We start from the raw sequence: 27,094 nt of genomic DNA, 5'->3' as shown, positions 1-27,094 counted from the left end.
CATCATTTACATATGCCATATGTTATATATTATATGTATATGTCAGTACAGCAAGTTCCATTTACTGGACGTCTTTCCTGTTTTTATTAACCGATCGATCGACCTTACTGGGAACCTTTCGATCGTAACGGATAATGTCAACGTTGAAGTTCCGCAGTTTTGTTTGGCGGTACGCTATTGCTATGGTAACTTTGCGAATCGTTTATGCGCGCGCACTTTCTTCACTTTTGCACACGTAGCTTCTTACGACGAGCTATTACCATCAAAAGAGACGATGAGTGACATATTTCCGGTATGTACGTCGCCCCAATGAACGATAAGCCAATTAATTAAGCTGATGCCTAACGGTCGCAAGTATCATCGATTCGTATCAATTGGTCGAGTTTGAGCGGGATCACAGGTAAGGGTCACATTTGAAAGCCATTTAAACGTCGCATTAATTAGCGGAATTACTGCATTAACGGTAATTGGAACGGAGCGATTGCTGCGCTCTCGCGAGACGTAACTATTCACGTTATTTGCGTACCTCAAATACTCCGTTGCGCTATTAACGCTTAATTTAATGCCCCAAATTCTCGCCCAAATTAGTAAAGAACGTTTATAACAAACTCACTCTTTTATGACAGATAATTTAATTCTCCGCACCTTGTTGAACTGTCGACATTTTATTTTACACTCGGCGCTTCATAATTATTTCAACACTTTAACAATCTCATTTTCGCTTATGGACTTCTCTTCCGACAGAAAACTGCATTTCAAGACCGACAAAAGAATCGACGCGCAGTTTGCTAAGTTGGAAAAACTGTACAAAATTAACGTAAAAATTTTATTGTTAGATCAAGATTTAGTCCAACCGAAGATGGCACTTCTCTCTACCTAATTGACTTATCTCTTTCTTACGTATAATGTTTTCATCCTTAATAACTTACATTCACTTGTATCACAAATTACGCGTACGCGTGTCTCGTGCAGAAATGATCATAAAAGTTGCCTATAAAAATATTTCGTCCTGTTTCAAAACTAGGCACGATGGAAAATCGTGCGCAGCGACGTGACGGTGCACATAGATTTAAGGTATATACAAATTTGAAAAGTTTTCCTTTAGTTGAAGTTGCAGTATAAAAATCTAGAACGGAGACAGAGAAACGCGAGGTGGAAAAGACGCGAAAAAATAACGAAAACAAGCAGGGAAGCAGCGAGGAAGCAGCGAGATGCCGATTGATTTTTATTACGTACCGCCAAGCCCACCCTGTCGCACCATTATGCTACTCGCAAAAGCACTAGGCATTCATTTTAACTTGAAGATCGTAGATGTTTCCAGAGGGGACCATTTGACGCCGGAATTTTTACAGGTTTTCCAGTTTACATTGCTCTCGTTTTCGCATAGGTTTTAGTAACTCTTAACGTATATAAATACAGTTCAATCTGTACAATCGGGATTTTGTAAACAGGCATTGAATACAGAAAATCCTCTTTTAAGTTTTCGAAGCTATTTTAATTTCATTTTATTTCAGATTAATCCGCAACATACAATACCGACCATCGACGACAACGGTTTTATTCTGTGTGAAAGGTACGTAAGGGATTCATATTCTAGTCTTATAATCACTCATTGTTAGCGTTAAGCCGGAATTTGTGTTATTGCAGTCGTCCTATTATGGCTTATTTAGTCAGCAAATACGCAAGAAATGACTCGCTTTATCCGAAAGATCCGAAAGAAAGGGCAGTAGTCGATCAAATGATGTATTTCGATGCTGGCAGTCTCTATTTCAATCTTACCAAATGTTACGTACGTATTGATGCACGTTTTGAAATTTTTTAAATTCATGATTTACAAATTATGACGGAAACTGCAATGTCTAACGACTATCTTTAATAAAATTGATTTTTCCTTGTCAGTTTCCACTTAGTTGCATTAATTCATCTTTTCCGATCAAAAAATTCTATTGCGATTAAAAAAACCATTCTCCGTGTTTTTCTGGGACACTCGGAATTATATTGGCACACATCTCTTTTCCTTTTTATTATTTGATACGAGATACGACAGATAAAATTGTCATCGTTTAGATTATGCCAATAATCCGAGGTACAGCATATCCAGTTAACGAGGCGGATCTAGCTCGAGTGGAGAAATCGTTCGAGGTGCTCAACGCTTTTCTCGACGGCAGGGAATTCGCGGCCGGTGATAACCTGACTATCGCCGATTTCACTATCAGCACAACTATCTGTACGATATTGGTAAGTCCGTGTTTTACGGTGGATGACTTTATGTCGGGGTAATCATACGCAAATACACCGAGGCCGATTTCTCAATTGCAGTGTTTTGACTTCGATATCAGCCGTTACGATAACGTTGCCGCATATTACGATCGTTGCAAGGAAAACCTGGAGAGATTCGGGTTTGAGGAGGTGCACGCTGTAGGTGTTAAAGCGTTTACCGTGAAGTACCACGCGAAACTGCAAGAATCTAGTTAACGTGGATATGGATATTTGTGCACGCCTAAAGCGGAGGATCGATAGTAACTCGTTTACCTGAGATCGAGATTAGACATGGAATCTCATTATTATATACCTTATAGAATTTAAAATTCACTTTTTACCACCGCGTTTCCCAACGTTTCGACAGCTCTGTTATAATAAACCACGTAATATAAGTACTTTCAAAGCGTTGTTGTTATTACATACTTATCTAGTAGATCCTTTGTGAGCTAGACGTTATATCTTTGCAATATCAATTCTTTCACTGTACAGAGCAAAAGATTTAAATAAATGTATTAAAATATATTTAAAATTAAGTCTGGTAAAAATATGTAGAAATTAATTTATGATTAATTTAGTGATAAAAATAACTTATGTCTTTTATCTTCCTCGACACATCAACTCTCGTTAAGTTTTACAGTTTATACGCTTGTAGATGGTGTTCACGATGAAAAGCTAACAAGATCAATATTCATCCAGCAAATGTTGAAAGAATATAATATGGCAACGTCGAGTCGCGAATTATATAAAGTCAACGGCACTACTATATACTTCGCCTTGTCATCATTACACTTCATTTTCTTAATTACAGCGTCACATCTAGTCATGCGAAGTATAAAAGTTTTAAGATACACGAAACTTATTACTCTTTTCAAACGCGTGTTAGGGTAGCGAGATAGATAACGATCATCTAAACGAAAGCCTAAAGCGATCGTTATTGCGCGCTGTTATCAAAAATTTTAACATCTTATCGTGGACAAATTTTAGTATCTTATCATGACATTTGTCTTGTAAACACATTTATTCACACATATCCTCAGAGTCGATGAAACACAAGAAGAGACGATAGATATTATTGGAGTCCGGCAGCCTGAAAAAAGTACGCTTTATTTTATTTGATCTGGATACCCTTCCTCGCCTCACAGATATCCCTCCTCTTTACACATAGATTGATGTTACATGCGTGCATTTAATCGTTTATCTCCGCTGACATTGCTACTCTGATATTATGTACGTACATGTATTGGTTGCCCCTGCTACATTATTGCGAGCAATTACGCAACAACCGGCGGTGTGAGCAACCAGTGTATGACGATGACGAGGCAGAAATCCATTTCACAGCTATAGAATCCAGTCAGTCGTAAGGCGGCAAGAAACTGTTGCCGTATTTGTCGGCTCATGCTATTGGACGTGTCGAGGAGATTTTACATTTTCTTATAATTGCTGATAACTCTCCAGATATTTATAAGATCTGTAAAAAAAATAATATATAAAAATCAGATTAATATATAGATTATTATAAGAGCACGAAAATATTGTTTTGTATAAATATAATATTTAATATATGATATATAATTTTTTCTAATTAAACTGATAATTATTATATAATTTCAAATTTTATATATACAACATTATATTTTTCGTTAAGCGTACGTTAGGCATAAAGTTATGTTTTTTAATTACATATTAATAGTTAATTATAAAAAATAAATTTTTAAAAACAATGTTTTTTGACTTGATTTGCAGTGACATACTTAAGAACACACATACAAACATATTTTCTGTTACAAGACCAGTTAAACTCCACTTAACTTTAACTGGTGCTTAATTGGTGGAAAGCGATCTATACAAGGTGATTCTAGTAACAGGACTCTTTTTTTATAAGAAAAGAGGAAAAAAGTGATAGAAGAAAAATAAGCTTTCTAGAAATTCTTATTTCTTCATTTATAACTGTATTTTTTCAAACAATAAATTAATGCATCTGCAAAAAATGCAAACGCTTTTCTTTAGTAGAACAATATTTTTGACGCGTAAATTTTAAATTTTCTCATCATTGTACATACAGAAAACTATTTATGGTAAAGTCATATAGCGAGATCTAATTTTAATGCCGCAATGTGGAAAAGAACTTTTAACGAATGAATCCGATCTAATCGTTTATGTAATAATCCATCGATGTTATTAACTTAATCGCTTTATGCCAGTTAGTTTCGTGGCAAATTAATTTGCTTTGTGGAAAATTTTCAAGTATAATTGCGTTAAAAGTTTAAACGCCGACCGAACCGCAACTGGCTAATAATTCGATAGAGCTACTTATGCGATAATGCTTCTCGCGTTCTTTCGGATAAGTTGCTGGTCGGTCAACCGCGAGCGATTAAAACCGCCCGTCCGGTTTCGATCAAGACGAGTGACCAACTGACTTTTGGATTTGCAGTATATTCGAAATTTGTACTTATTTCGATCTTAACATCATGCTACACGTTTGCGTGGAAACATGACGTTAACTTTGCGTAGCTCTAGAAAAAAAGTGTGCCATAGCGTTCACGTAGCGATCGATCGCGTTACATTATTTGTTTGTCGCTTTTGCGACTATACTTAGTCGGCATCAAAATTGAAACACTTTATTTTATAAGTAACTTATACGGAATTGCATCTGTATAATTAACTTTCAAAGATGGTAATTACAAATGTTACAAATGTTACAACATTGTACTGTGGTATTAAATATATACTTTAAAATTACATTATTCTGCTAACTATTATTATCTTCAATTTTTTGTATAGAAATTACATAGAATTATTGTAATGCAAAGATTATATAAATTTTAATGTTGCATTTTATATATTTTAAATAAAACAAGTAGTTTATCGTCCTTTAGAGAAACTTCATTAAAGATTGAAAAGAGTTAAAACTTTGATGTTTAACTGACGATTATTGATTGAAAACAGTTAAACGAAAAAAAGTGTTAGTGCGCAGTATGCACAAATGCTAAAATTATATAATCGGAAAAATAAAGTTAATTTGCCGTGCACACGCACACGTGCGCGTATACACACATACCTACATATACGCATATGGATCGTTTCATTCTTGGATACTTCATTCTCGTTTAAAAATATACAAAGATATCCTGAAGTTTTATTCAGTTATGGATTATATATTTACCGAACTTCTTTAGCAAATATTCAGATAAAAATGCCCATTTTTTTAAAACACTAAAGTATCTTACCCAAAGTATAGTACCCAATCCTCAAATAAATATCATTTGAGAAAAATGTAAAGTTTGTTCAAGATTAAATAAAAAATTTGAAAGAGGGAGAGAAGAGGGGAGATTTTGTCTGTGTTGTAACTTAGAAAAACCGATATCTTGTATCGCTTATTTTTTAAGAAGAATCATACTTGGTTCTTAAAACTACACGATTTTCCTTTTTACGATCAATTTCGCCTTCGTAGCGTCTGCTTTCAGTAAAATTATTGTGATACAAAGATTATACTTTAATGTCGTTGCATTTTACACATTCTAAATAAAACGAATTATGTTTATGATTTTTTAGAGAAATAAAAAAACTTTATTAAAGATTAAAAAGAGCTAAGTTGATGTTATGACTGACAATTATCGATTGAAAAGAGTTAAATAGAAAAAGTGTTAGTGCGCACTATAACGGCGATCTTCGGATACCTACATACTTATTTCATTCTCATTCGCACGATTGTACGCGCAATGTATAAAATGCAGGCCATCGGTGTAGGAAGGAGAAACCTTGAGGCTCAAGGTCGCACAAACGCTTGGACCGATCCACAATGCTTTCACTTACTAGCAAGTGGTTGTCTACTGTCGGCTTCTCCAAAAGACGAGATCCTGTACAAATAGACGACTGTGAAACTTATGTAACTCTTGGAAGAGAGGAAATAAATATGTGTCCGCAGCATTGTGTTCCGCTGTTGTTGTTTCGTAAACTTATTGCAGGCTTTAACTGCAATATGGAAAATTGTCTAGAAAGAGAACGACAATTATTTTTATTTTCCGAATGTTTTAAATAAACATATGGATTAATAAGCAAAAATTAAATGTTAAAAGATTTAAGAAAAATCGCTCATGATTAAAAACCATGTTATTTATAATAAAATAATTATTCGCAAAAAATAAGATATGTCATCCGTTAGTGTTATTACCGATGTAGTAGGCGTGGACGAGATCAACGTCATTTTTTCCGCTGTTGATACAAATCTTGCTGAATCATTCGCCTAACAGCGGCAATGCTGAAACTTTAGAGTTTCCTCATGATGTGTAAAGAAGAGCGTGATTGGCAAGTTTTTCATCAGCGACGAATCATCGGCACGCTAGAACTAATTAGTGTTTTAATTTAACTAAATCAATGGAGTTAAAATCATACTATTTTGTTTTAAAATAATAAATTTGGACGCACATAATAGTTAAAAATAACAAAATGTTATCTAACTCAAGGTATTAGTTTAAATTTTACCCTTAACATTCAACAGTGCAAATTAAAGCGTAGCCTGATCAAGTTCACGAATATTTCAGCTTGCTTATCAGAACTTTCGCAAATGAAGATTTATCAGCAGTGTATTATTTTGCAAACGGATATATTGCAATTGTAATTATTCGCATTTTGATACCAAAGCATTGAATAATGAATTTATGTAAATTTTGTTGACTGAACTACAGAAATTGTTGCAAAGTAAGATAAGCGCAACGATAATGTTGTAAGCAGGAGCAATTGGGTGGTCAAGCGAGGCCGATTCGCGCAAAGTAAAGTATCATTATACTCGCCATCAAACGCCCGATCTCTTAATAATGCATATCGATCGCTCGTTTGTTGCTCGAGGCAATTTTTATCACTTATCGCTATTATGTAAATGGGACATTTGGAACACGATCGAGAAAGTCGCGACCGAAGCAGAAGGTAGCAACGCCTCCCGACGCGACGGCTAGTAAATATTGAGAACCCCCGGACGCGCATCGATCTCACTCTTGCGTGCGTACGATGCAGAGGCTGTGCCGTGTTACGCGCGCTTTATAAATAGCCCGAACAAGCAAGTTGGTTAGACAGTCCGCTATAATCTCTCGCTACGCGTCTCCAGAGAATACGATCCGCAGGTTCGACCCGTTGTGACTTCCCATTCCTCCCCGCTTGGCCGCAAATAATTCGCCAAAACTGATAAAATGATAAGACTGCCTCAACTATTGCGAATATTTGTGATTCATAGTGCGCGAGGTCGACTCTGCGACGAAGGAATTCGGCGAGTGCTCTAATCGTTCCTCGTTACGTTATAATTTATGAACGTGGAAAACTTGCGGAATCATTTTCCACGTCTGCCCGGTGCGGCGCACAGTTGAATGTGTAAAGCCACGGCGCGCCGCGCCTGTTCATTATAACTTGCGGTCTATCATTGACAAGTTTGCCTTTGACTAATTGATAATGCAAATTTATGTGCCTTGAACTAGAATCATCTGAGATAATACCACCAAATTCTTTCGCCTGATACATTAGTTACTTTTTTTCGTTTCCTTCTGTTTTTTTTTTTTTTTTTTTTTCGCGCGCGGATAATCATTTGCTCTTTTAAACACCAAAAGATCTCGCTTTTCATCGAAAATAGTTTTACTATTTTCGCCGCTCGAATAGTCCCGAATGCCCGACGTGCGATCGATCACACTGGCCGCTTCATTAATAGCGCGTCGCGCGTTTTAGCAGATTTCAAGATGCCCATCGATCTTTACCAAGTTCCCGGAAGTGCGCCATGTCGGGCCGTGCGCTTGGCGGCGGCGGCCGTAGGAGTGGATGTAAACCTGAAGCATACTGACCTTATGGCTGGCAAACATTTAAAACCTGAATTTCTTAAGGTAACTTGTAATGAAATTTTCTACAAAATAAAGTGTTATATTTAGGGATATAAATGCCACATTGAGAAAAAAAATTGGTTGTACGGACTAAATTTGTATAGTTGTTGATTCAATGATTGATTCAACAATTATTAAGTTGCACTAAAAAAAGTACAGTTTATTCATGTCAACTATCAAAATTTTTTAATCAAGAATTAGTTAATTTATAACTAATATTTAGTTAAACCAACTAAATGTTTAGTTGAACGTATCGGACAAAATATTTTAGTTGGATGAAACACATTTTGCGTTTTTCAACAAATTTCTTTTTCCAGTGCAAAATTCTTAAATTATTCTTAAATCAAAAACACGAGAGCAAACGCAGTATTTACTTAGAACTTTTATTTCTAAAAATGATATATTTACAATTATGATGTTTTTTTTAATTAATATTTTTTAAGAATTTTCGGATAATTTCAATTGCAAATTACTTAAATACTTTTTTCAGAATAGATAACGATGTTTATGTTGCGCAAACATATTTGTTGACTATTTATTTATTACCGGTTTTAATATTCTTATTAATGAAAATGTAAAGGTGTAAAAACATTTTACGTAAATAAAAAAATGTTTTATATAAAGCTTTAAACATTCTGTTTACGTACAACAATTTGTTTTTCTCCTGACACTGATTTTGTCGTACATAAATTTACTTTGCAATAACAATGCCGATAACATATAATGCCGGGAACATATACAGTAATTTATAATTAAAACTAAAAATTCTTCAAACACAGCGTTTTCCTTAAAAATCGTATCTTTTAATATTAAAAAAGCATGAACAAATCTTGTGTTTTTATTCTTCTCTTTTCTTTAATTCTTTTCCAAGTTCTTATAATTAACTTCTATCGAATAAAAGTATATTTTAAATTTCAAATATTATCAAATAATTTAAAATAATTGTTAATTTGTATATTTTTTAAATATAGATGAACCCACAACATACAATACCTACACTAGATGATAACGGCCTATATTTGTGGGAAAGGTAAGTATTTTTTAATCTTTTTATTTTAACATTTAACAAATATTGCAAGTCCGATTTTTACGCGTATAAAATAAATATATTTTTCTCTATAATGATCAACTTTGTTATATTTCTTTTTAAGTTTAATTTATTTGCTATTAGACCCTGTACTTGTGCAAAACAGATTTCAAATTTCTGTATATGTCTGTCAGATATATTTGTATATATCTTTTACAAAATTTTTTGATAAAATTAGTGCCAATTATTTATTATTATGATATTAATTATTTACGCGCTTGCGTCAATTTGCAGCCGCGCAATTATGAGCTACTTGGCTAATCAATATGGCAAGAACGATTCTCTCTACCCGAAAGACCCAAAGAAACGAGCTGTGGTTGATCAAAGATTATACTTTGATTTGGGAACTCTGTACCAATCGTTCGCCGATTATTACGTAAGTTATCCTTGAATCGTATAATATTTCATAATGTGCTTAGCACGTAGTGATTGATAAAGTTAATGGCCGTACGTGTATGAACGTTAATTACAGTATACATTGGTATTTTCTGGCGTCACTCCGGAGCAAGCAAAATACGACAAGGTCAACAATGCCTTGGCCTTCTTGGATAAATTCCTAGAAGGGGAAGATTATGCAGCAGGAAAAACTCTCACTCTCGCTGATCTTTCTTTGGTTGTTACGATTGCTAATTTTAAGGTAAGAAATTGGTTTCACGTTAAACATTATATCACCGTTCCCCCCCACACATTAAAACATTTATAAAATTAATAAATCATTAATGTAAAAAAAAGAAGTATTTCTAATTGTAAGACATAAAAAAGCGCTATTTCTTAAAAAAAATCAAATATTAGTATTATTATTATTTGCATTATTGTCAATTTTAAATAAATTTTTTTGCTTTTTAAAACTTTTATAAAACTTTGCTATATAATGTAGTATATTGATTATAAAATGAATAAAATAAAAAACATATAAAATCGAAAATCTCTATAATTTTGTCGAAAATATAGTTTTATAAAATATTATAATAAAAATAACATTGAATTAACAATTTAAACGTTAACATTTCTCTTCTTCCAGCTTATGGACCACGACTTGAGTAAATATAGCAACATTCTGAGATGGTTTGCCAAGATCCAAGCCGAAGCTCCTAAATACAATGAAATCGAAGGCGAAGGTACAAAAGCCTTCAAAGCTTTCGTTGACAACATTAGAAAAAAGAAGTGATTTTGTGATGATTTAATAGTTGTATAATACATTGGTGCTATAATATTTTTACATTAATTTGTCTTGCAGTATTTTTATACATCATGAATTTTGATTTTGCACAAATAAATTAAACAAATTAAGAGAGCGTTAATTTAAAAATATACAATGAATAATATAGTTTTAACATAGGTCTGATGTACCTGAGAAAAAGAAAATTAAAGAGAATAGAATTAAAAATCTGAATTCTGAAAAACATTTAAAATATGTTATATTTTAAGATTAATATTATTATTAATCATTTTTATAGAAAACTATAAAGAGAAAATATATGATATAGAATTAAAAATGACAATTTTAGCATTATTATCATAACGGATTTCTAAAACTCGCATAATATTAATACAACAGACAATAACTATATGCATAAAAACTCATTTTAATTGTAAATAATATTCAATCGTAGGTAGCACAAAACTTGTATTTTATATGATAACATTTCCAAGTATAATATTAATTAATATTCTATTTCGTCAGTCATTATTTCACTCGTTATAACATTTGATGAAAGTTATTATTAAAATATTACGGGATATATATTCCCCGCAAATTCACGGACGTAAAGTTGGAAATTCTCACCTCTGCTGGTCACTTAACAACGGGAAAACTTTTAGCATAGTTTCCATGAACGCTCTGCCTTTGGAGAATCTTGACCTAGCTTGCAGCATGGCTTTGTGGTGAACAAAAAGTTTTCACGAAGCCAGACCAAAATCTTCCACTTTCCACTTGAAATCTTGTTAACAGGTAAATTTCATCTTATCGACCGTCGCAAAGTTATGTCATATATATGCAAAGCTACGGAAAATTAATTAATAATAATTAATATAATTATTCTAATAAAAATTATTTTTCACTTATTCTATAATAATTTATGTATATATGTATAATGTGTGTGTTTTTTACATACATTTTACACATGCAAGATGTCCTAGAATTCGCACAATGGAATACACAATGCAATTCTTTGTACCAGAAACAACAATTTTTCCCTGTAGTAAAATTCTATCCGAACAGTAGTAGTTTTTAAATGAAAGCAATTTAAAGCTAACGAAATGAGCGCTGTGAATCAGAAGCGGTGAACGTGCATACTGTTTTATTATTTCTCTGAAGATTTCACAACGACTATGTATGATATTTAAATATCGCTATTTTAAATACTATTAATTTTTCTGTAAATAATATTAATAAGAAAAAATTTCCCAACTAATATCTCTGAAGCGACAATTGAAATGCTACAATAATTCCTGAAATAAAAAGTATCATGTAATTCTTCAAACGCGAGTTGTTTTAGAAATTTATCAAAATGAAACTAATAACTTTTCCATTCTATTTTTATTCTTATATCGCGCCTTTCATAAAAATAATATTTGGTTTAAAGATTCGATGTTAATGAGTCTTTCAAATGAGCTCGTTCGGTTTTATTACGCGCGTAATTTGCTACTAATTGTCGTGCTTTAATAAATAACATTTCCAAAAACGTAGAAGTTTAGACCGCGCGATATACGATATTGACTACTTGAGAAACCCTCGCGTATTAATTGTTGCAGGATAATCGATAGTCGATAATCGATATTTGATGTTCATTTAATTCTAAACTCTTTAAACAGCGTTTAACGATAGCAATAATTACAGTATAATAGCCTGTACTTACATTTGTCATATATAGCCGGTAATCGCAGAAATACGATAGATATTAGACAAGACAAGTATTATAGATTATGTAAAAACTGTAGTTTATAATACTCCAGTGTAATGTGCGAGAAGATAATGACTATTATGTCCATTAACCCTTACAAAAAAGTATTACTAGCTGGTTAGTAATAAATACTTATTTTGTGTATTAATAATACTAAAATTAAGTATTTATTAGTATTTGAATCACTGTGATCCAAGTATTGCATAGTATTTTATTACTGGTCAGTAATTTATGAAAGTAGTATTTAATACAGGACGAGTATTGAATACTTAGTATTAAATTTCTGATGAGAAAGCATTTAATACTAGGTGAAAAATACTTGTGTAATAAATACTTGTGTTGAATTACTGATGAGTATTTCAATGTTAGTACTGAAGTACTGAACCAAGGATTCCATGTGTAATAAATCACTGGCCAGTATTTTAATATTAATACTCAAGTACTGAACTGAATATTCCATGTGAAATTAATCACTGACCAGTACTACAATTTGTATAGAAACATTATAATGGGTAATTCCTGATAATATTAAGGAAAAGAGATAAAAGTAAGGCACAAATACATTTTATATGAAGGTCTGTACTAATTGATAAAAGTGTACAAGTTTTGAAATAGTACTGAGGATATCATTTTATATAATATCCAATTCAAAATTTTATTACTCTTTTAAAACTGAATTTGTTTCTTAAGATGATTTTTGAAAAATTATATATTTGCGCTGGTTAATATCACGTTATGTTTCCAGTTATTTTTGATATTTTTTAAATTATATGTATAATATAATTATATGTATACATATATTTCTTATCTTTTTTATCTTGCTTAAACTGTATTTTAACTGTTTAAAACACTTATATTCCTTAAGAAAGATAAAAATAAAACTATCTATCTATCTATCCGATTATCTATTTGTGTATATCTCTAATGAAACTCTAATAAAGGCCGATGCTATGGCAGTCGCATTTAAATACACGTCGGCATATCGATTTGATGAACTGTTACAGCCCAAGACTGTTCAGTCTTTATGCAAACCTAGAACTGCATGTACATTTGTTTTCGCGAACCGAATACTTTACTTATTATTTTAAAATCGACAAAGAGATAATACTTGTGAACGCATTATAAATTACGTGAATAACATATATATACATATATAATAAATACATATATTGCTACATCAATAAGTAGCAAATTTTGCTGTTTAAATCCAAGTATGCCCGTGCAACTGTATTACTTGCCTCCGAGTCCACCTTGCCGAGCTGTCATGCTCGTGGCAGAGGCAATTGGGCTCGAAATGGAGTTGATAGTGTTGAACACAATGGCTGGTGAGCACTTGACACCGGAATATGAGCAGGTATGAAAAATGAATGTATTATGAAGTGAAATACTTTTGTTTCTTACTTTAGACAGTGGTTTGCATGTGAAGTAAAATATTGAAAAGCAATATGTTTCTTAATATTAGAAAGAGCACAATTCTATTTTCCAGTTAAATCCGCAAAAGACAATTCCTTTCATGGTCGACGACGATCTCAAGCTGTCGGAAAGGTCTGTAGATGCATTTTTTAATAGCCGTGACATGTAGTTCAATACTTCTGCGATATTTATTAAAAAATGACATATTTTAGTCGAGCTATCATGGCTTATTTGGCCGATCAGTATGGCCAGGATGACACATTATATCCGCGAAATCCAGAGGCACGTGCTTTAGTTAATCAACGATTGTACTTCGATCTTGGCAGTCTTTATGCGAGTGTATACGGTTATTACGTACGTACATATTTCATTGTTTCTAAATATACCGTGTTGCGGCCGAGTGTGACCGATTATTGCACATTTTGTTGTAGCTAGCCGTGCTCAGAAAGGAGGCCGATACGTATGATCCAGCGCAATTTGAAAAACTAACAGAATCGTTCCAAATTATGAATATTTTTCTTGACGGTCAAGATTACGTGACTGGAGATAATTTAACGATCGCCGATCTTGCTTTGGTTGCCTCCGTAACCACAGCGGAGGTAATTTCGATGGTGTTATGCAATATGAATAATCAGTTATTTTTAGAATAAGATAAAACAATAAACTGTTACAAGTTTATTCTTTGGTGTAACATTCCTCTTCATAAATATTTTCAAGAGATTATTCTTCTTTCTATGTAGTAATTTGATCTGGATTTGATTGCTTTGTTGCCAATTTTCAATTAATATCTAGATATTATTGCAAATTTAATCGGTTTATTATGTGTTACGTTAGGCTTTTGGATTCGATTTAGGAGAATACCAAAACGTTTCCGACTGGTTAGAGAGAGTACAAACATCTGCACCTGGATATAATAAAGCTAATGGTGAACCTCTCGAGATGTTCAAGCAATTTATTCATGGTTCGCAAGGCAACACAGAAGAAGCAGAAGGAGAAGGGGAAGGAGGAGAAGAAGAAGAAGAAGAAGGAAAAGGAGGAGAAGAAGAAGGAGAAGAAGAAAATGAATAATATATCTAAATACATTAAATTGTTTCAATTTTCAAGCTGGAACATATTAAATAGATGAAACATTTGTGTATGATGCCAGCAATTAAATCTCAATCAAATAAGTATATAATTTTGTGTATGTATATGTAGAAAAAAGATTGTCTATTATATAAAGTTTTTATCAAAACTCATATTTAAAATAATTATACGTTGTTTCTTTAGATATCTTTTAGACGGTTTTATGATATATGTATTTTATTATATTTCTGTATTTTCTGCATATACTCTATAGACATAAAAGTAAGAATATAAGCAAATAAGAAAGTAATACCTGTAAGCACAGCATAAGAAAAATAAATAAATTATTACTCTAATAAAAATAGTGTCATATTAATTTGAAAAACATACGAAATTATTTATTTGATTATTTTTAAATTATGCTACATGTAATTCTCGCAATTTCTTATTATTCTCATCTGTTGAAAACTTAAAATGACGGAGCATGCCGACTGATGGCAATGCGACTTTTAGGCGAATTCTACATTTACATTTAACGTATGTCATTTCACTTGTATCATATGTCGGATAATGATCTACTGAAGATTACAAAATCGTAATCATCAATATGTAAAACCCGTTTCTATTTACAATGTTTTGCTATTTTATTTAATTATAAACATATTTTTCTCAATATATTTTAACATAATATTGACATATATTTATTTAATATAATCCTTAAAATGTCAATTTTAACTTTCTTATAATAATCTGACTTTAATATGATTGAATACTTACCGACAGAAAAGATATTCCATCGATGCAAAAGGTCTTCCTGAATTTGAAATTAATTATTGGTATACCGTATATACCTGAATTTGTCCGACTTTAATATTAGGAATCTCTTCTTTAGAACTGCTGCATATACTTTATAACTATATATTCTCTTCACTCATTTGTGTTAATAATGTAAAGTACGACATTGCTGTACTTAATATCTGTTACAAGTATAAATAATATTAGATTGTCACAAAAAAAGAAAGCAACTGATTAAAATAATTGATTAATTATTAAAAAATTTGCAAAAGTAAAAGACTTTTCTATACAGTTCAACTCGCTTTACCTGCTTTACCTGGAATGATTTTATATGTATAATATATTTAATTAACTTGTTTTCTATTCCATATATATATTTGCGAATTTATTTTTAATCAATCAATTGACTTTTAATGCAAATATATACATACATATATGGAATAGAAAACAATTAAATATATTATACATTTAAAATAATTCCATAATACACAAGGTATTTGGTAATTACCGTGCCATCTCTCGTGGGTACACTGTAAAAAAATTTTGTAAAATTACAACTATTATAGTGGGTAATTTTGAGACCCACTAGTAGTTGTAATTATACAATATAATGGTTGTAATTTTACAACATTACAGTACGGAAGGAAAAAGTAATTTTGTATTACAATTACACAAATTAAAAATGTGTGGAAATTTACACCTATTATAGTGGGTCTCAAAATTACATGTAATTTTACACAATTTTTTTACAGTGTAGGTAAAGCGAGTTAAACTGAATGGAAAAGTCTTTTACCTGTTTTGCAAATTTTCCAATAATTAATGAAAAATTAATTAATTAAGATCCGCTAATCAGCGTGCGTCCGCGCATTTCAGAGAAGGAATAACTTAGCATTGCACAATTATTGCAGTTACTACACGCGCGGCGAGACAATGGAAGAGGCATGCGTCTATAGCAACAACAAATAATGCGTAACGCTGGACTGTCTATTATTGAATTGCGCGGGCACATGCTCATTCGCGAATCTTTTTAAATTAATTTCTCATTAATTATTGAAAAACTTGCAAAACGGCAAAAAGACTTTTTTATTCAGTTTAACTGGTACTATCTATCCACGAGAGATGGCATGATAATTACAGATATCCTGTAATAATACAATAATAATACAATTAGAACAAACTTTAGCAATAACAAGCAGGACCGTGATTCGTGTTAAATGCAAATATGTGCATAAAATCAAATAAGGTAAAATGAGTTGTCCAAAGATAATTTTTTTAGCCAAAAATGAAATAATTTGAGATCGAAAATTTTCTTTTGCTATATATTGTTTATAATCCACGAACATTTTTTATAATCCATAGTTTTGACACAACTTTTCTCATTATGGATACCCAGATACTCCGGCTATCGAATAAGCGTATATGTGTTTAAATGTTTGAAATTTATATAAATATAAATACGTTAATCCACATAAAATTACCGAAAGAATGAAAATCTGAAAGAGTTCGGTGATCTTATGGACCTTGATGGCTAAAAACTAAAAAAACTTTTTAATTTAAAATATTATATGGGTACCCGGATATTGACGTAAAGGATAATCTAAAAACTTTAGATAAGGAAAGTGCCAGAAGTGCGAGGCGTGTCCTTATCGACATATTTTACAACCGGGCAAAAGAATAAAGTGTGACTCGTGACTATAGCGTTGTTGCCGCAAAAGAAAACTGGCTCCGATAGCGGTGCTTTTTGCAGCTTGCAGTAAATGAATTTCTTTGAGGAAAGTTTTTAAAGGACCGCGTCATGCGGCGCGTCGCACTTACTCCCATGAAAGTGTCCAACGACATAACCGCGAATTGCCCGGCGGTTAATATGCACGGTCGACGTGCTCTCATCATTATCATAATTAACCCTTTCCTCACTGTCCTTCCTGGACCGTTGTCGGGTAAAAGATACCACTTGGAGTTGTAAGCGGCATCGGAGATGGCCGTACTTTGCACAATTATATCATTACACGTCCACGTATAAATAAGCAGCTGGATAAGGCCGCCCACGAAATGGAAGGCAAAAATACACTTTCTGATAGCCACATCTGTCGCCTGCGAACAAATGTACGTCAAAGAATTTTAAATGGTGACATATCGATTCCTTTACGGCAGAGTAATTTTATTAAAAAGAAAAAATTTTATTTTTTTACTTTTATTTATAATAAATATGTAACTATTACAAACACTCCAGAAACTTTTCTTATATACATATTATGATTGATTTTTATGCTTATAAATTATAAACGTTGTAAATAAATAAATATAAGAGTTGTAAAGGATTAAATTCAATTTAAATGCAGAATTAAACCTATCAAATCTAATTGAATTTCTCGCTGTAGTGAAAATACAGTGAAATTAACTGGCGAGTGAAATAAGGAGGAGACGGTAAAATTCGAAAGCTCACGAGAAACTGAAATCCACCGAAGCAGATGACCACGCTGGAAAGCAGCAACTGTCCGAGTAATATAATAGAGAACACGCGTCGCATGTTACGCACGTAACATATGAGCGTGATGTGCTGCTGCACACAGTCCTGCAATTTCTTGGACGTCAAAACCGTAGCATCCGTTTCCAACGGACTTTTCTGATCCATCGTATCCTTGATGCAATCCTCGACGACGACTTCCACTTTATGAGCCAAGATTTTTAGCTGCGCGGCCGCGTGGATGTTGAACGTGCTCACAAAATTGTCGAAGCAGAAAGTGCAGATACCCGAATGTATTGTCGAAAGCGACTGCAAAAGTAACCGTAATAATGCGAAACTTTTATATAGAGAATTAAAAAAGTTAATACAAAAAATTTTTTAAAAAATTTTACTTTGCTATAACTAAATAATGTATTCTAATAGAACTAAATTTTTTTTATCCTCAATTAGAATTAAGAAAATAAAGAAAATGTAAATATTTTAAATAAATAAAAAAATTATAAGATAAATAATTCAATTAATCCTTTTATTTTGAAGATTACATTTTCTGCACAATAAAAAGAAAGTACTTGAAAAGTTAAATGCCAAAGCTTAAAAAACTTATCCAATGCAATATTTATTTATTTAATAAATATATCTTTTCTAACCTATGACATATATGAACTACTAGCTGGTTACCCGGGCTTCGCCCGGGAGTCGTTCTTTCTTCAAACGACTTCATTTGTGTTTTAATATCCTTAATCAAAAAAAATTCCTTTATCAGTTCGGATACCGATTCCCAAAAAAATCGGTAACAAAAAACTATACAGTTTATAGCACTCCCTAAGAAATTCTACCCCTATTTTATACACAATTCTTTAAGATTCGGTCAATTATTTCCCGAAAAATTGGAAAAATTTCGGATACCGGTTCCCAAAAAGATCGGTAATGAAAAACTATACACTCTATAACACTCCCCGGAAAATTCTACCCCTATTTTATATACTTTTGGTAAAAATTCGGTCGAATAGTTTAAGAGTGTATAAAGAACATACATACATACATACATACATACAGACATTCTATTTTATATATATAGAAGATTAAAAATGTAAAGCGTTGAAGAAATTTTAATTAACGCTCAATTAATGTTCATCAATTGTCGATATCAACAAAATTATTAGTTAATGACGTGGATTACCTATAATTAAGTAAAACTCAAAATTTTGTACACTGCTCTATTACCTGTATAGTGTAAGTGACTTCATAGTACGGCGAATGATATGGAAAATCGATCCACAGTTTAAAGGGTAGAATCTTCTCTGTTTCGTTCTTCTCTTGAGGTTCTATTACAAACAGCAAAAAAATTTTTGACGCGTTGTAGAGCGTCGCTTTAAGTGATAGTAATAAGAGAAGTAATATTCGTCAATACGCGCGTCTATAAAGTTGGGATGACATTCTACTCTAAAAAAATACTAAGAGACTTAAAAGTTCTATAATAGCACTTTTCCTATATTACAAAATTAAAATAGAAAAAATGCTAACTTCACGAATCTAGCACCTTCTCCTCTAAAGCACCAAAACGTGTGCTAGTTTTGCAAAGTTAACACATTTTTTTTCAATTTCGATTTTTTAATATAAGAATTGTGAAATCTTTTTAATGTTTATCGGGAACTGTAGAACTATAGAAAGTGCTGTTAGAACTCTTAATTTTTTTTAAATTTGTATTTGTAAAATGTCGCGCCAACTTCACACGTAACACGCGTAAGCGTCAATACAGCGTAAGCGGAAACGAAAACTATACCGAAGAAAGGTGCAAAGATATAATTGAAAGTCGCGACGTAAACAACGAATATAAAAGTGTAGACCATAGTCATTCCTAGTTTATCGTATTCCTCCAGGATTTTAGCGCCAGCCTTGTCGTAAGTGACATTCCAGAAATTTTCTTCAGCGAAATGAATCAAGTCCATTATCATGTCACGGTAGAACATGAAGCTACCTAGCTTCACCAGTATCATTATTAACAGCAACGTTGCACACAAGTTGGACGTAACAGCCTATGAGTAATAAAACTACCAAGAATTAAATAATTCCTGACCCCCATATGAACATTCTGACGGTGCTGCAAATTCATAAATAAACAGATGTTGAAAATAATATAGTTTTATCGAATTTATATTTTTTGTTATAATTGGCATGTTATTATAAAAATAACTTATTAATTAATTAACGGTATTAGTAAAATTGTAGCAATTGAAGATTTAGTATAAAAATGAGAAAAATAATAATTTCGCAGATAATTTTGATCTTTTATTTCGTGTGTATTTATTTAAAAAAAGTATTTCACATATTCTATAAATATTCTCATAATTGGCGTTAAATCTTACTACGATGTTATTAACTTTAGTACACAACAAATATTTTGATAGAATAAAATTATTAAAAAATAGTACCTATAATAACTTACAACCTCAGTTATTTTTTATTGTGATCGAACTAATTAAATAGTTACGTAAAATTTTTAGTTGACGTAAGATACATTTTTCTCATACGTGCTTTCACATGCACTCATACACATCCACACACATACACGCGCACACAGAGTATCAGAAACTTCCCAATTATACTTTTCCAATTATAACAGTTTCAATCCATCGGAATGAAAGAAAAATAAAAATATAAAAGCAAAACACACACGCTTCGCTACCAAAACTATGTATTCGAAGTGCATTGTCTAGATTTCTTTTCTCGAAACTAAATTGAGGATGTTAAATGTTAACTGGTCTTATACGCGTTTAACAATTTAAAATAATTCACAGTAAAACTTGAAATAAAATTGCACTTTAACACCAAAATAAAATAAATTCAAGACTGTAAGAACCGCGTGGTGCTTCTATGTCCGTCGAGGGTGAACTGTGCGAAAGCGATCGCCGCGTCACTCACGTAAAAGTCGCCTATGCAGTGATACAGATCAACGCCCTCGACGAGAATGGCGAAGACGATCGCCCAAACGGCATAGCCAAACGCGCCGCGCAGGAGCAGCCGTTCCCGCGGTGTCTCGACATACCAGAGTCCAACTACTTTCATGAAGAGCCGCGTAATATTCACCGATCGGTACTCCTTACTTCGCGTCATGCCGAAACCTCGTCATTTTCTTACGCCGCCACGGCCTTAAGTGCCATCCGAATGGCCGAGCCATTTCGATATAAGTGGAAGCCCATTATGCTAACAAGCAGGAAAATTGACGCGCAATTGACTTACCTCGCTCTGGGTGACAGGCTGTAATCGTACGCGTCTCCTTTGCCGAAGGCGATCAATCGGCGATGTATGCACTAAGTTCAATCTCCGCTGGACAATGTGCTGTGGCCCTTTCTCTTCGCCGCTTCCGTCAGTGGCCCGACTGCAAGCTACCGAACCTCACCGCAAATTGGACGTACGTCTACTTGCGACGTACAAGAACGATATTGAGGTAATAGTATTTGCAGACGAGCTTCAGCTGATTAATTATCGCGTAATAACTAAAGTTTTTTGCAAGTGCATAGATATAAATACAATGGATAAAATTCTTGTGGATTTGCACTCTTTTCGGACAATTTTTTTACGCGAAGAAAGAAAAATATTTCTGCGAAGTATTTCCATCGAAAGAATTTTATTTACATTATTCCGTCAGAAAACGCCGTTAAAAATAAAATCGCGCAATCTTTGACATTCTATAATAAAGTATTACAATATTATATGTATATACCTTTATAGGTAAAGGATCGTATCTCGAGTTTTTGTCAAAATAGAGTTAATACACTTTTCAATATAACAGGAGCTTAAATTGTATAAGACGTTTATGTCTATTGTTACTAGTTCTTAGTTCTACAATATTAGAAAAAGTCGTATTGAAAATTTTTTTAGTACCTAATTTTTAAACCTAATTTTTAAACCAGACACAGCGTGTTATTAACAGTTGCACTATTAAACATGTCACATTAAAAACTTAATAAATCAAGTTGCTACTTTTATTTTATATCTAAAGAAAATATCATTTCCCTATTTAAAACTTTAAACCTTGTTTTCTTGAAATGTTCAAAAATGGACACAATCCTTTACCTCTAAGGTACAAATATATTTTTTATATGTTGCATATACATAATTGTATATTTTGAATGTCTATAGGATTATAGACTTTCAAAAAGATATTTTAATGTACTAAATATTTTTAAGTTCTTTTTTCTCAATGTATTTCTTATGTAATTTTAAATTCCCTATTCGAGCACTTATTCCACGAATTTGCGAAGCAAGGTGAAGTAGGATGCCGCGGTGCTCAACACCTGAAGGAAAATAAAAATATTGTCGCGTTGCGGAAAGTGTCTGCCCGTAATCGTATATTTCTACGTCAGATTTACCGCCATAAACGTCTCGAGAGACACTGGGAAGAAACCGCCAGCGGATATGGAGCAAGCACGTGCCGATCGCATCATGATCATCAGGATGGCTCTCCTGATTTTCCTGTCCTCCTCGTGGGATAAAACCTGCCAATTGGCGTTGTAAGCCGCGTCTCCGACCGCGCGGCTCTCGTCCATCAAATCATTCGCCGTCAGCGTGACCACGAACAGTTGGTAAAAGCAGCCGTTCGTATGGGCGATGAATATCAGTCGTCTGACGAGAGTACCGCGGGCCTTTTCCAACAAAGACGCAGACGCGTGGAGAAGGTCAGCGAGTAACGCAGGTAAGCTATATTTACGCTCATATTTCTCTTACGTTACCTTCACTTATCTAACATCGTTATGTGAGTAAAGAGTTCCGTACGTCTTCCCCCCCTCTTTCTCTCTCACACACACATTCTCTCTTATTTCTCTTGTAGCACAATTACGCGTAAATACTTACCAAAAACACCTGAAAGCCCGCGACGCAAAGCATGACGCCGGACACCAACAGCTGACAAAGGGTCGTGTACATGAAAATTTGTTCCATTTTCTCACTGTACCAGATCAGCTCGTGATGCACTACGACGCATTCTTTGATCTTTTCGTATACTCCCTGCCTCTGTTTCTCGTCGAAAGATCTTACGGTACCGACCCGTTCGACTCTATCGAGGATGGTTCCCAACTGGTGTTGCAGAATTTTGAATTGGCCGGCAGTGTGCAGGTTCAATAGACCCAAGAGATTGTCGAAGCAACAGAAGCATACGCCACAGTGAACGAGCGCTGAAAGCTGTAAAATCACACACTTAAAAAATGATTTACGCTGTTTGATATGCCAACAATAAAATGCTACCTCGAATGCGTACAAATCAATGACATAGCTACTAGTTCTCAAAATTCTTCAAAAACTTAATTAACATGTAAAGATTTTTTAATCTTACTAACTATCATTTTTTAATCGTCATGATAATACGACCATCGGTTTTGGAAATTACATCAATTTAGAAAGATCAAAATCCATGGTCGAAACGTCTTGACGATTAACTGACCAATACCAATTATTGTCATGACGATTAAAAAATGATAGTCAGTAGGGTCGATTAAAAAGTCTTTGCTGTTAATTATTCACTGGCGAAGTAAATGTTAGTTATTATTCACATGGTTTAATTAACATGACATCATGCATGTCTTAACAGAGTGTCTAAAAAATTAATACAAAATCGAACGTTCCTATACTATAATACAATTATGGAGAACCACATGCTGCATTACCTCGATAGTAAATAATATTTCAAAGTTAGGCGAGACGGTTGTCGGAATTCCGATCCAGAGATTAAAAATAAGCATTCTGTCGCTCTCGTTTCTCCCGATATTTTCTATAAAAATGTAACGTAAAAGAGAAATGTGATATCCCTGTCTGCGCAACAATGTTACGAACAAAAGTGCTTAGTACCTGAACTAAGATTTGTACCGTTCGTATATTCTATTCTCTACTAAATTGGCGATGTAAATTTAGATTCAGGATACCGATTATAGGAGACAGCAAATAGGTGAAAACGGTTCCTTGTACGAAGAACGTAAACGTGCACATTAATATAATCCCTTTTTTATTAATCTTTTCCATAACCTTGCTGCCGTACTCGTCGTATTGGACGTACCAAAAATTATCCTCCGTATATCTCAGCATATTCAACATTTCTTTTCGATGACGAAGAAAGAAAAATATCTTCATCAAAATTATTATTACCGGCATAGAGCTGCAAGAAGTATACGTGATGGCCTAAAACGTTAATATAATTTTTGTTACTAATTTTTTACTTTTCATAAAAATTGTATTACTGTATAAGCAAGTAATTAAGTTTATATTAATTACAAGCAAAACATAAAATTAACACATAAAAATTAAAACTAATAAAAATAACTCGAATCTAGAGCTTGTTATTAAAAGTTATTTATATATTGTAAAATTTCAATTACTGTTACACAAGCAACATTTATTTTATAGTCCCCCCCCCCCCACACACACACACACACACACACACACACACACACCACACCACAAAGTGATAGTTTTTCCTCGTTTATTATTACATTACAAATTTTGGTACTTACATAAAAGTCACCTTTACCTAGGTATAATTCGGTTGCTTCTATCCACAAAGCCATGACAACCATGCATATTGTATAAGTCAAAATTCCATTCAATAATCGTTCCTCAGTTTTCGACTTGGCGGGCCAGAAACCGATAACCTTCATGAGAAACCTCGCTAGCCGTATCGATATAAATTTATCCGTCTTCTTCACGTTTTTCATCATGCTCCGACCGCCACTCCAGCGGTTATACCGTATTAACGATATTCGTGGTATCGCACGCTGCAATGATACATATAAGAGATACGTAATAACAGGCATGCATCACGGTAATCATGGCACGATCTTTGATCGAGTTATTTTCCCGTCTATTACTTCAGCCTGTTATCAAGCCAGTCGGAGGATAGGAGGGACTGCATTATTACGGGGTACACACCCTCCTCCTTTCTCGCGAAGAGGAACATGCAATGTTAATGCATCCGTGCCGTCGACGAACTCCGTAAGTATCTCTATATTTAGATTAAAGTCGTTTTATTCACCCCTGCGCGCGAAGAGCGATATACGGGGAAATAAAAAAAAGTACGTTACCGCACACAGCCTTCAATCTTTTCCTGCAGGTGCTATGTTCACAAGAGATTTTATATTCCTAAAGAGAATTTTTTTTCCCGAGGAAATAGGGATTAGAAAATGTGGCAAAAAAAATCACGCAATAACAGAACGTTCTCGCAGAGGCAAAAGAATATCAGTCGACGATTGTGGTTACTAGAGATCGTACCTCGTACGTTTTGACGTAACGTGTTAATATGTGACATAACGATTCGAGCAATTCATATGGTAAGTTCTTCTAAAACAACAAATGTGTGTAAATTTTAATTTAATAGAGATCTTATTAGTGCAAAAAAATTAAATTATAATCGTTACTGTAGATTTTATATTAATGCTATTAGTGAGAAAGTTGAGAAAAATACAAGATATCTATAAATCGCTATTTAAAGCAACTTCATCTCGCTCTGCAGTCTTCGATTTAAAATAGAAACAATTTATGTCAAAATAGAGGGATGAAGCTGAAATTTACAGAGATTGTGCACTTATATATCCCAGAAACCTGTGTTAAATTTGCGATCGATTGTCTGACCCGTTTCTGAGATATTTGCTTTAAAGTTACAGAAATTGTATATATATAGATATACTTTCCATGTAAATATCATCATAATATGTATCTCTGCTCCTGTACAATAAAAATGAATGAAATTTTTATGGTACACTTCTGTGACATCGAGAATTGTAATTACGGTTTTTTAAGTTTTTCTGTTAATATATTTTTTTCAATTTTTTAATGATTTATTTAAACAATATCAAGTACAAAAATGCGATTTTTACGCTTTTTCTGTCCCAATGATAACATGTTGTTTATGAATAATTTCTGAAACTAGCTTTACACTGTTTAATCAAGAAAACGAAATTATACTACATATAGCTATACGTAAAACATCCTTAAACTTGACTTTACATTTTACAATAATTTTTAGTTACAAAAGAAAAAATTTAGATAATTTATATGTATAAGTTACAAAATGACAATCAGAAAGTTGTTATTAAACTATGCACTACTCTGTAGAAAAATTTTGTTTTTTATTAACACATTGACATCCAACGATCCCTTTGTATAGGGTAGACCGGGGCACGTTGTCACGCGGGGCACGTTGTCACTTTGGCTTTATTTAAAAAACTAATAACCGGAGGGCAGCACCCATCATTCCCAAAACGTGTTAGTGTATGCCCATCTTTGGTGTGTTTACAGTCTTGAGATTGCGCCAGCCGTGTTGACGTAAAATCAACTTGAAAGTATTTTGCGACCGTAAGTAAAATTTTATTGTCTAATATTCAACGTACTGGACATGAAGCTTATGTTTTTTCAGAATAGACCTTTATATTATCTTAAAGTATGTACTTTTACCTACCGCTTGCAGTACCTAACCTTACGAATATCTCAAACGTGTCGGACATGAGGCTGTTTGAAGTAAAAAAATGCTCTCGAGGCACGTTGTCACGAATTTGATAGGAATCTATTGCGAATCTTCGGATGACGATAACGAATAAAAATATTTTATGTTTAATCACCGACATGATTATAAAAGAAAAAATGTTTATCAATAAGTTGCGCATTCGAGTGGAATTCTTGCCTATTTAGATTAAGACGAAAACTTCGTGCTTTTTGTACTTTTTTGAAATAAAATAAATGTTTCTGTGAAGGATTTTACTTTTTTACATTGCAGCGCACTATAATATATTGATATTTACGTTGTATACAGTTTGGATTACATTTTGCATGCAATTACATTTGATGTGACAACGTGCCCCGGTCACAAACGACCTGTCGTTATTTATTGTTATGTAACAACTGTAGAGTAACAATCACACAAAATTCGATACTGTCCAATTGAAGCTGAGGGTTCACTCGAAATTTTGGCATATCAAAGTACTCTTAAATATTGAATGTAAAAAATACAAAAAATATTGAAAAAAATGTGTGACAACGTGCCCCGGTTTACCCTACTAAATAAAAAATTGGATATGAATATAAAATTTATCATATAAATTAATACTTTAATAAATATTTATAATCTATTTAATTTTGAATATGTAACACAATTATACCTTTAGATTTTCTGCACACATTTTTATATTTTGATGAAATTTAATAATTCTAGAAATTAATTCCTCATATTTCTCCTCTTTTATTAATAAAACAATTGCGCATTTCT

General features: G+C 33.0%; 5 protein-coding genes and 1 long non-coding RNA gene across 14 annotated transcripts in view; 4 read left to right on the top strand and 2 right to left on the bottom strand.

Moving 5' to 3' along the window:
* The window catches only part of LOC139825140 (cyclic GMP-AMP phosphodiesterase SMPDL3A), a 62,486-nt gene extending 55,415 nt beyond the window's left edge, over nucleotides 1-7,071 (bottom strand). Inside the window, exons 1-3 of the mRNA XM_071797657.1 lie at nucleotides 6,434-7,071; nucleotides 5,948-6,253; nucleotides 3,498-3,730 (exon numbers count right to left, since the gene is read on the bottom strand). Coding sequence (XP_071653758.1) covers nucleotides 3,498-3,499 — 2 coding nt within the window. The 5' untranslated portion in view covers nucleotides 3,500-3,730; nucleotides 5,948-6,253; nucleotides 6,434-7,071. The remainder of the gene's footprint in view (nucleotides 1-3,497; nucleotides 3,731-5,947; nucleotides 6,254-6,433) is intronic.
* On the top strand, nucleotides 241-2,795 carry LOC139825142 (glutathione S-transferase D1-like). 5 transcript variants are annotated; one of them, XM_071797664.1, is made up of 6 exons: nucleotides 241-400; nucleotides 1,106-1,352; nucleotides 1,515-1,573; nucleotides 1,648-1,789; nucleotides 2,068-2,238; nucleotides 2,320-2,795. In XM_071797664.1, the coding sequence occupies exons 2-6, from the start codon at nucleotides 1,212-1,214 to the stop codon at nucleotides 2,473-2,475; spliced, it is 669 nt and encodes a 222-aa protein (XP_071653765.1). In that variant the 5' UTR covers nucleotides 241-400; nucleotides 1,106-1,211; the 3' UTR covers nucleotides 2,476-2,795. The 5 variants fall into 5 exon arrangements, with proteins under 5 accessions (XP_071653765.1, XP_071653761.1, XP_071653764.1 ...); XM_071797660.1 differs by having other exon boundaries at nucleotides 1,627-1,789; XM_071797663.1 differs by having other exon boundaries at nucleotides 245-400; nucleotides 1,131-1,352; nucleotides 1,627-1,789.
* Nucleotides 7,072-7,239: 168 nt separating the features above from the next.
* On the top strand, nucleotides 7,240-10,497 carry LOC139825144 (glutathione S-transferase 1-like). 4 transcript variants are annotated; one of them, XM_071797667.1, is made up of 6 exons: nucleotides 7,240-7,379; nucleotides 7,972-8,123; nucleotides 9,092-9,150; nucleotides 9,442-9,583; nucleotides 9,680-9,844; nucleotides 10,229-10,497. In XM_071797667.1, the coding sequence occupies exons 2-6, from the start codon at nucleotides 7,983-7,985 to the stop codon at nucleotides 10,373-10,375; spliced, it is 654 nt and encodes a 217-aa protein (XP_071653768.1). In that variant the 5' UTR covers nucleotides 7,240-7,379; nucleotides 7,972-7,982; the 3' UTR covers nucleotides 10,376-10,497. The 4 variants fall into 4 exon arrangements, with proteins under 4 accessions (XP_071653768.1, XP_071653767.1, XP_071653769.1 ...); XM_071797666.1 differs by having other exon boundaries at nucleotides 7,242-7,379; nucleotides 7,975-8,123; XM_071797668.1 differs by lacking the exon at nucleotides 7,240-7,379 and adding an exon at nucleotides 7,393-7,522 and having other exon boundaries at nucleotides 7,975-8,123.
* A 2,612-nt stretch (nucleotides 10,498-13,109) lies between these two features.
* LOC139825141 (glutathione S-transferase 1-1-like) lies at nucleotides 13,110-14,950 on the top strand. The gene is made up of 5 exons (XM_071797659.1): nucleotides 13,110-13,464; nucleotides 13,597-13,655; nucleotides 13,736-13,877; nucleotides 13,955-14,122; nucleotides 14,358-14,950. Exons 1-5 carry the CDS (start codon nucleotides 13,324-13,326, stop codon nucleotides 14,589-14,591), a joined length of 744 nt encoding a protein of 247 aa, XP_071653760.1. The 5' UTR covers nucleotides 13,110-13,323; the 3' UTR covers nucleotides 14,592-14,950.
* On the bottom strand, nucleotides 14,413-24,660 carry LOC139817713 (uncharacterized). Its single transcript, XM_071785997.1, has 12 exons — nucleotides 24,351-24,660; nucleotides 23,766-24,018; nucleotides 23,511-23,614; nucleotides 22,702-23,028; nucleotides 22,221-22,493; nucleotides 22,109-22,145; nucleotides 20,770-20,969; nucleotides 19,631-19,883; nucleotides 19,072-19,172; nucleotides 17,827-18,156; nucleotides 17,199-17,474; nucleotides 14,413-15,565 (listed from the first exon to the last, which is right to left on the bottom strand). The coding sequence occupies exons 1-12, from the start codon at nucleotides 24,648-24,650 to the stop codon at nucleotides 15,503-15,505; spliced, it is 2,517 nt and encodes an 838-aa protein (XP_071642098.1). The 5' UTR covers nucleotides 24,651-24,660; the 3' UTR covers nucleotides 14,413-15,502.
* A 189-nt stretch (nucleotides 24,661-24,849) lies between these two features.
* LOC139825147 (uncharacterized) lies at nucleotides 24,850-27,027 on the top strand. 2 transcript variants are annotated; one of them, XR_011735487.1, is made up of 4 exons: nucleotides 24,863-24,908; nucleotides 25,007-25,163; nucleotides 26,000-26,187; nucleotides 26,300-27,027. It is a non-coding gene; the product is annotated as an uncharacterized lncRNA (long non-coding RNA). The 2 variants fall into 2 exon arrangements; XR_011735486.1 differs by having other exon boundaries at nucleotides 24,850-25,163.
* Nucleotides 27,028-27,094: the final 67 nt, after the last annotated feature.

This window comes from Temnothorax longispinosus, chromosome 1, assembly GCF_030848805.1.
Source record: "Temnothorax longispinosus isolate EJ_2023e chromosome 1, Tlon_JGU_v1, whole genome shotgun sequence".
NCBI classification, from domain to species: Eukaryota; Metazoa; Arthropoda; class Insecta; order Hymenoptera; family Formicidae; genus Temnothorax; species Temnothorax longispinosus.
The sequence above is the reverse complement of the archived record's forward strand: the minus strand, read 5'-3'. Positions and strand labels throughout refer to the sequence as shown.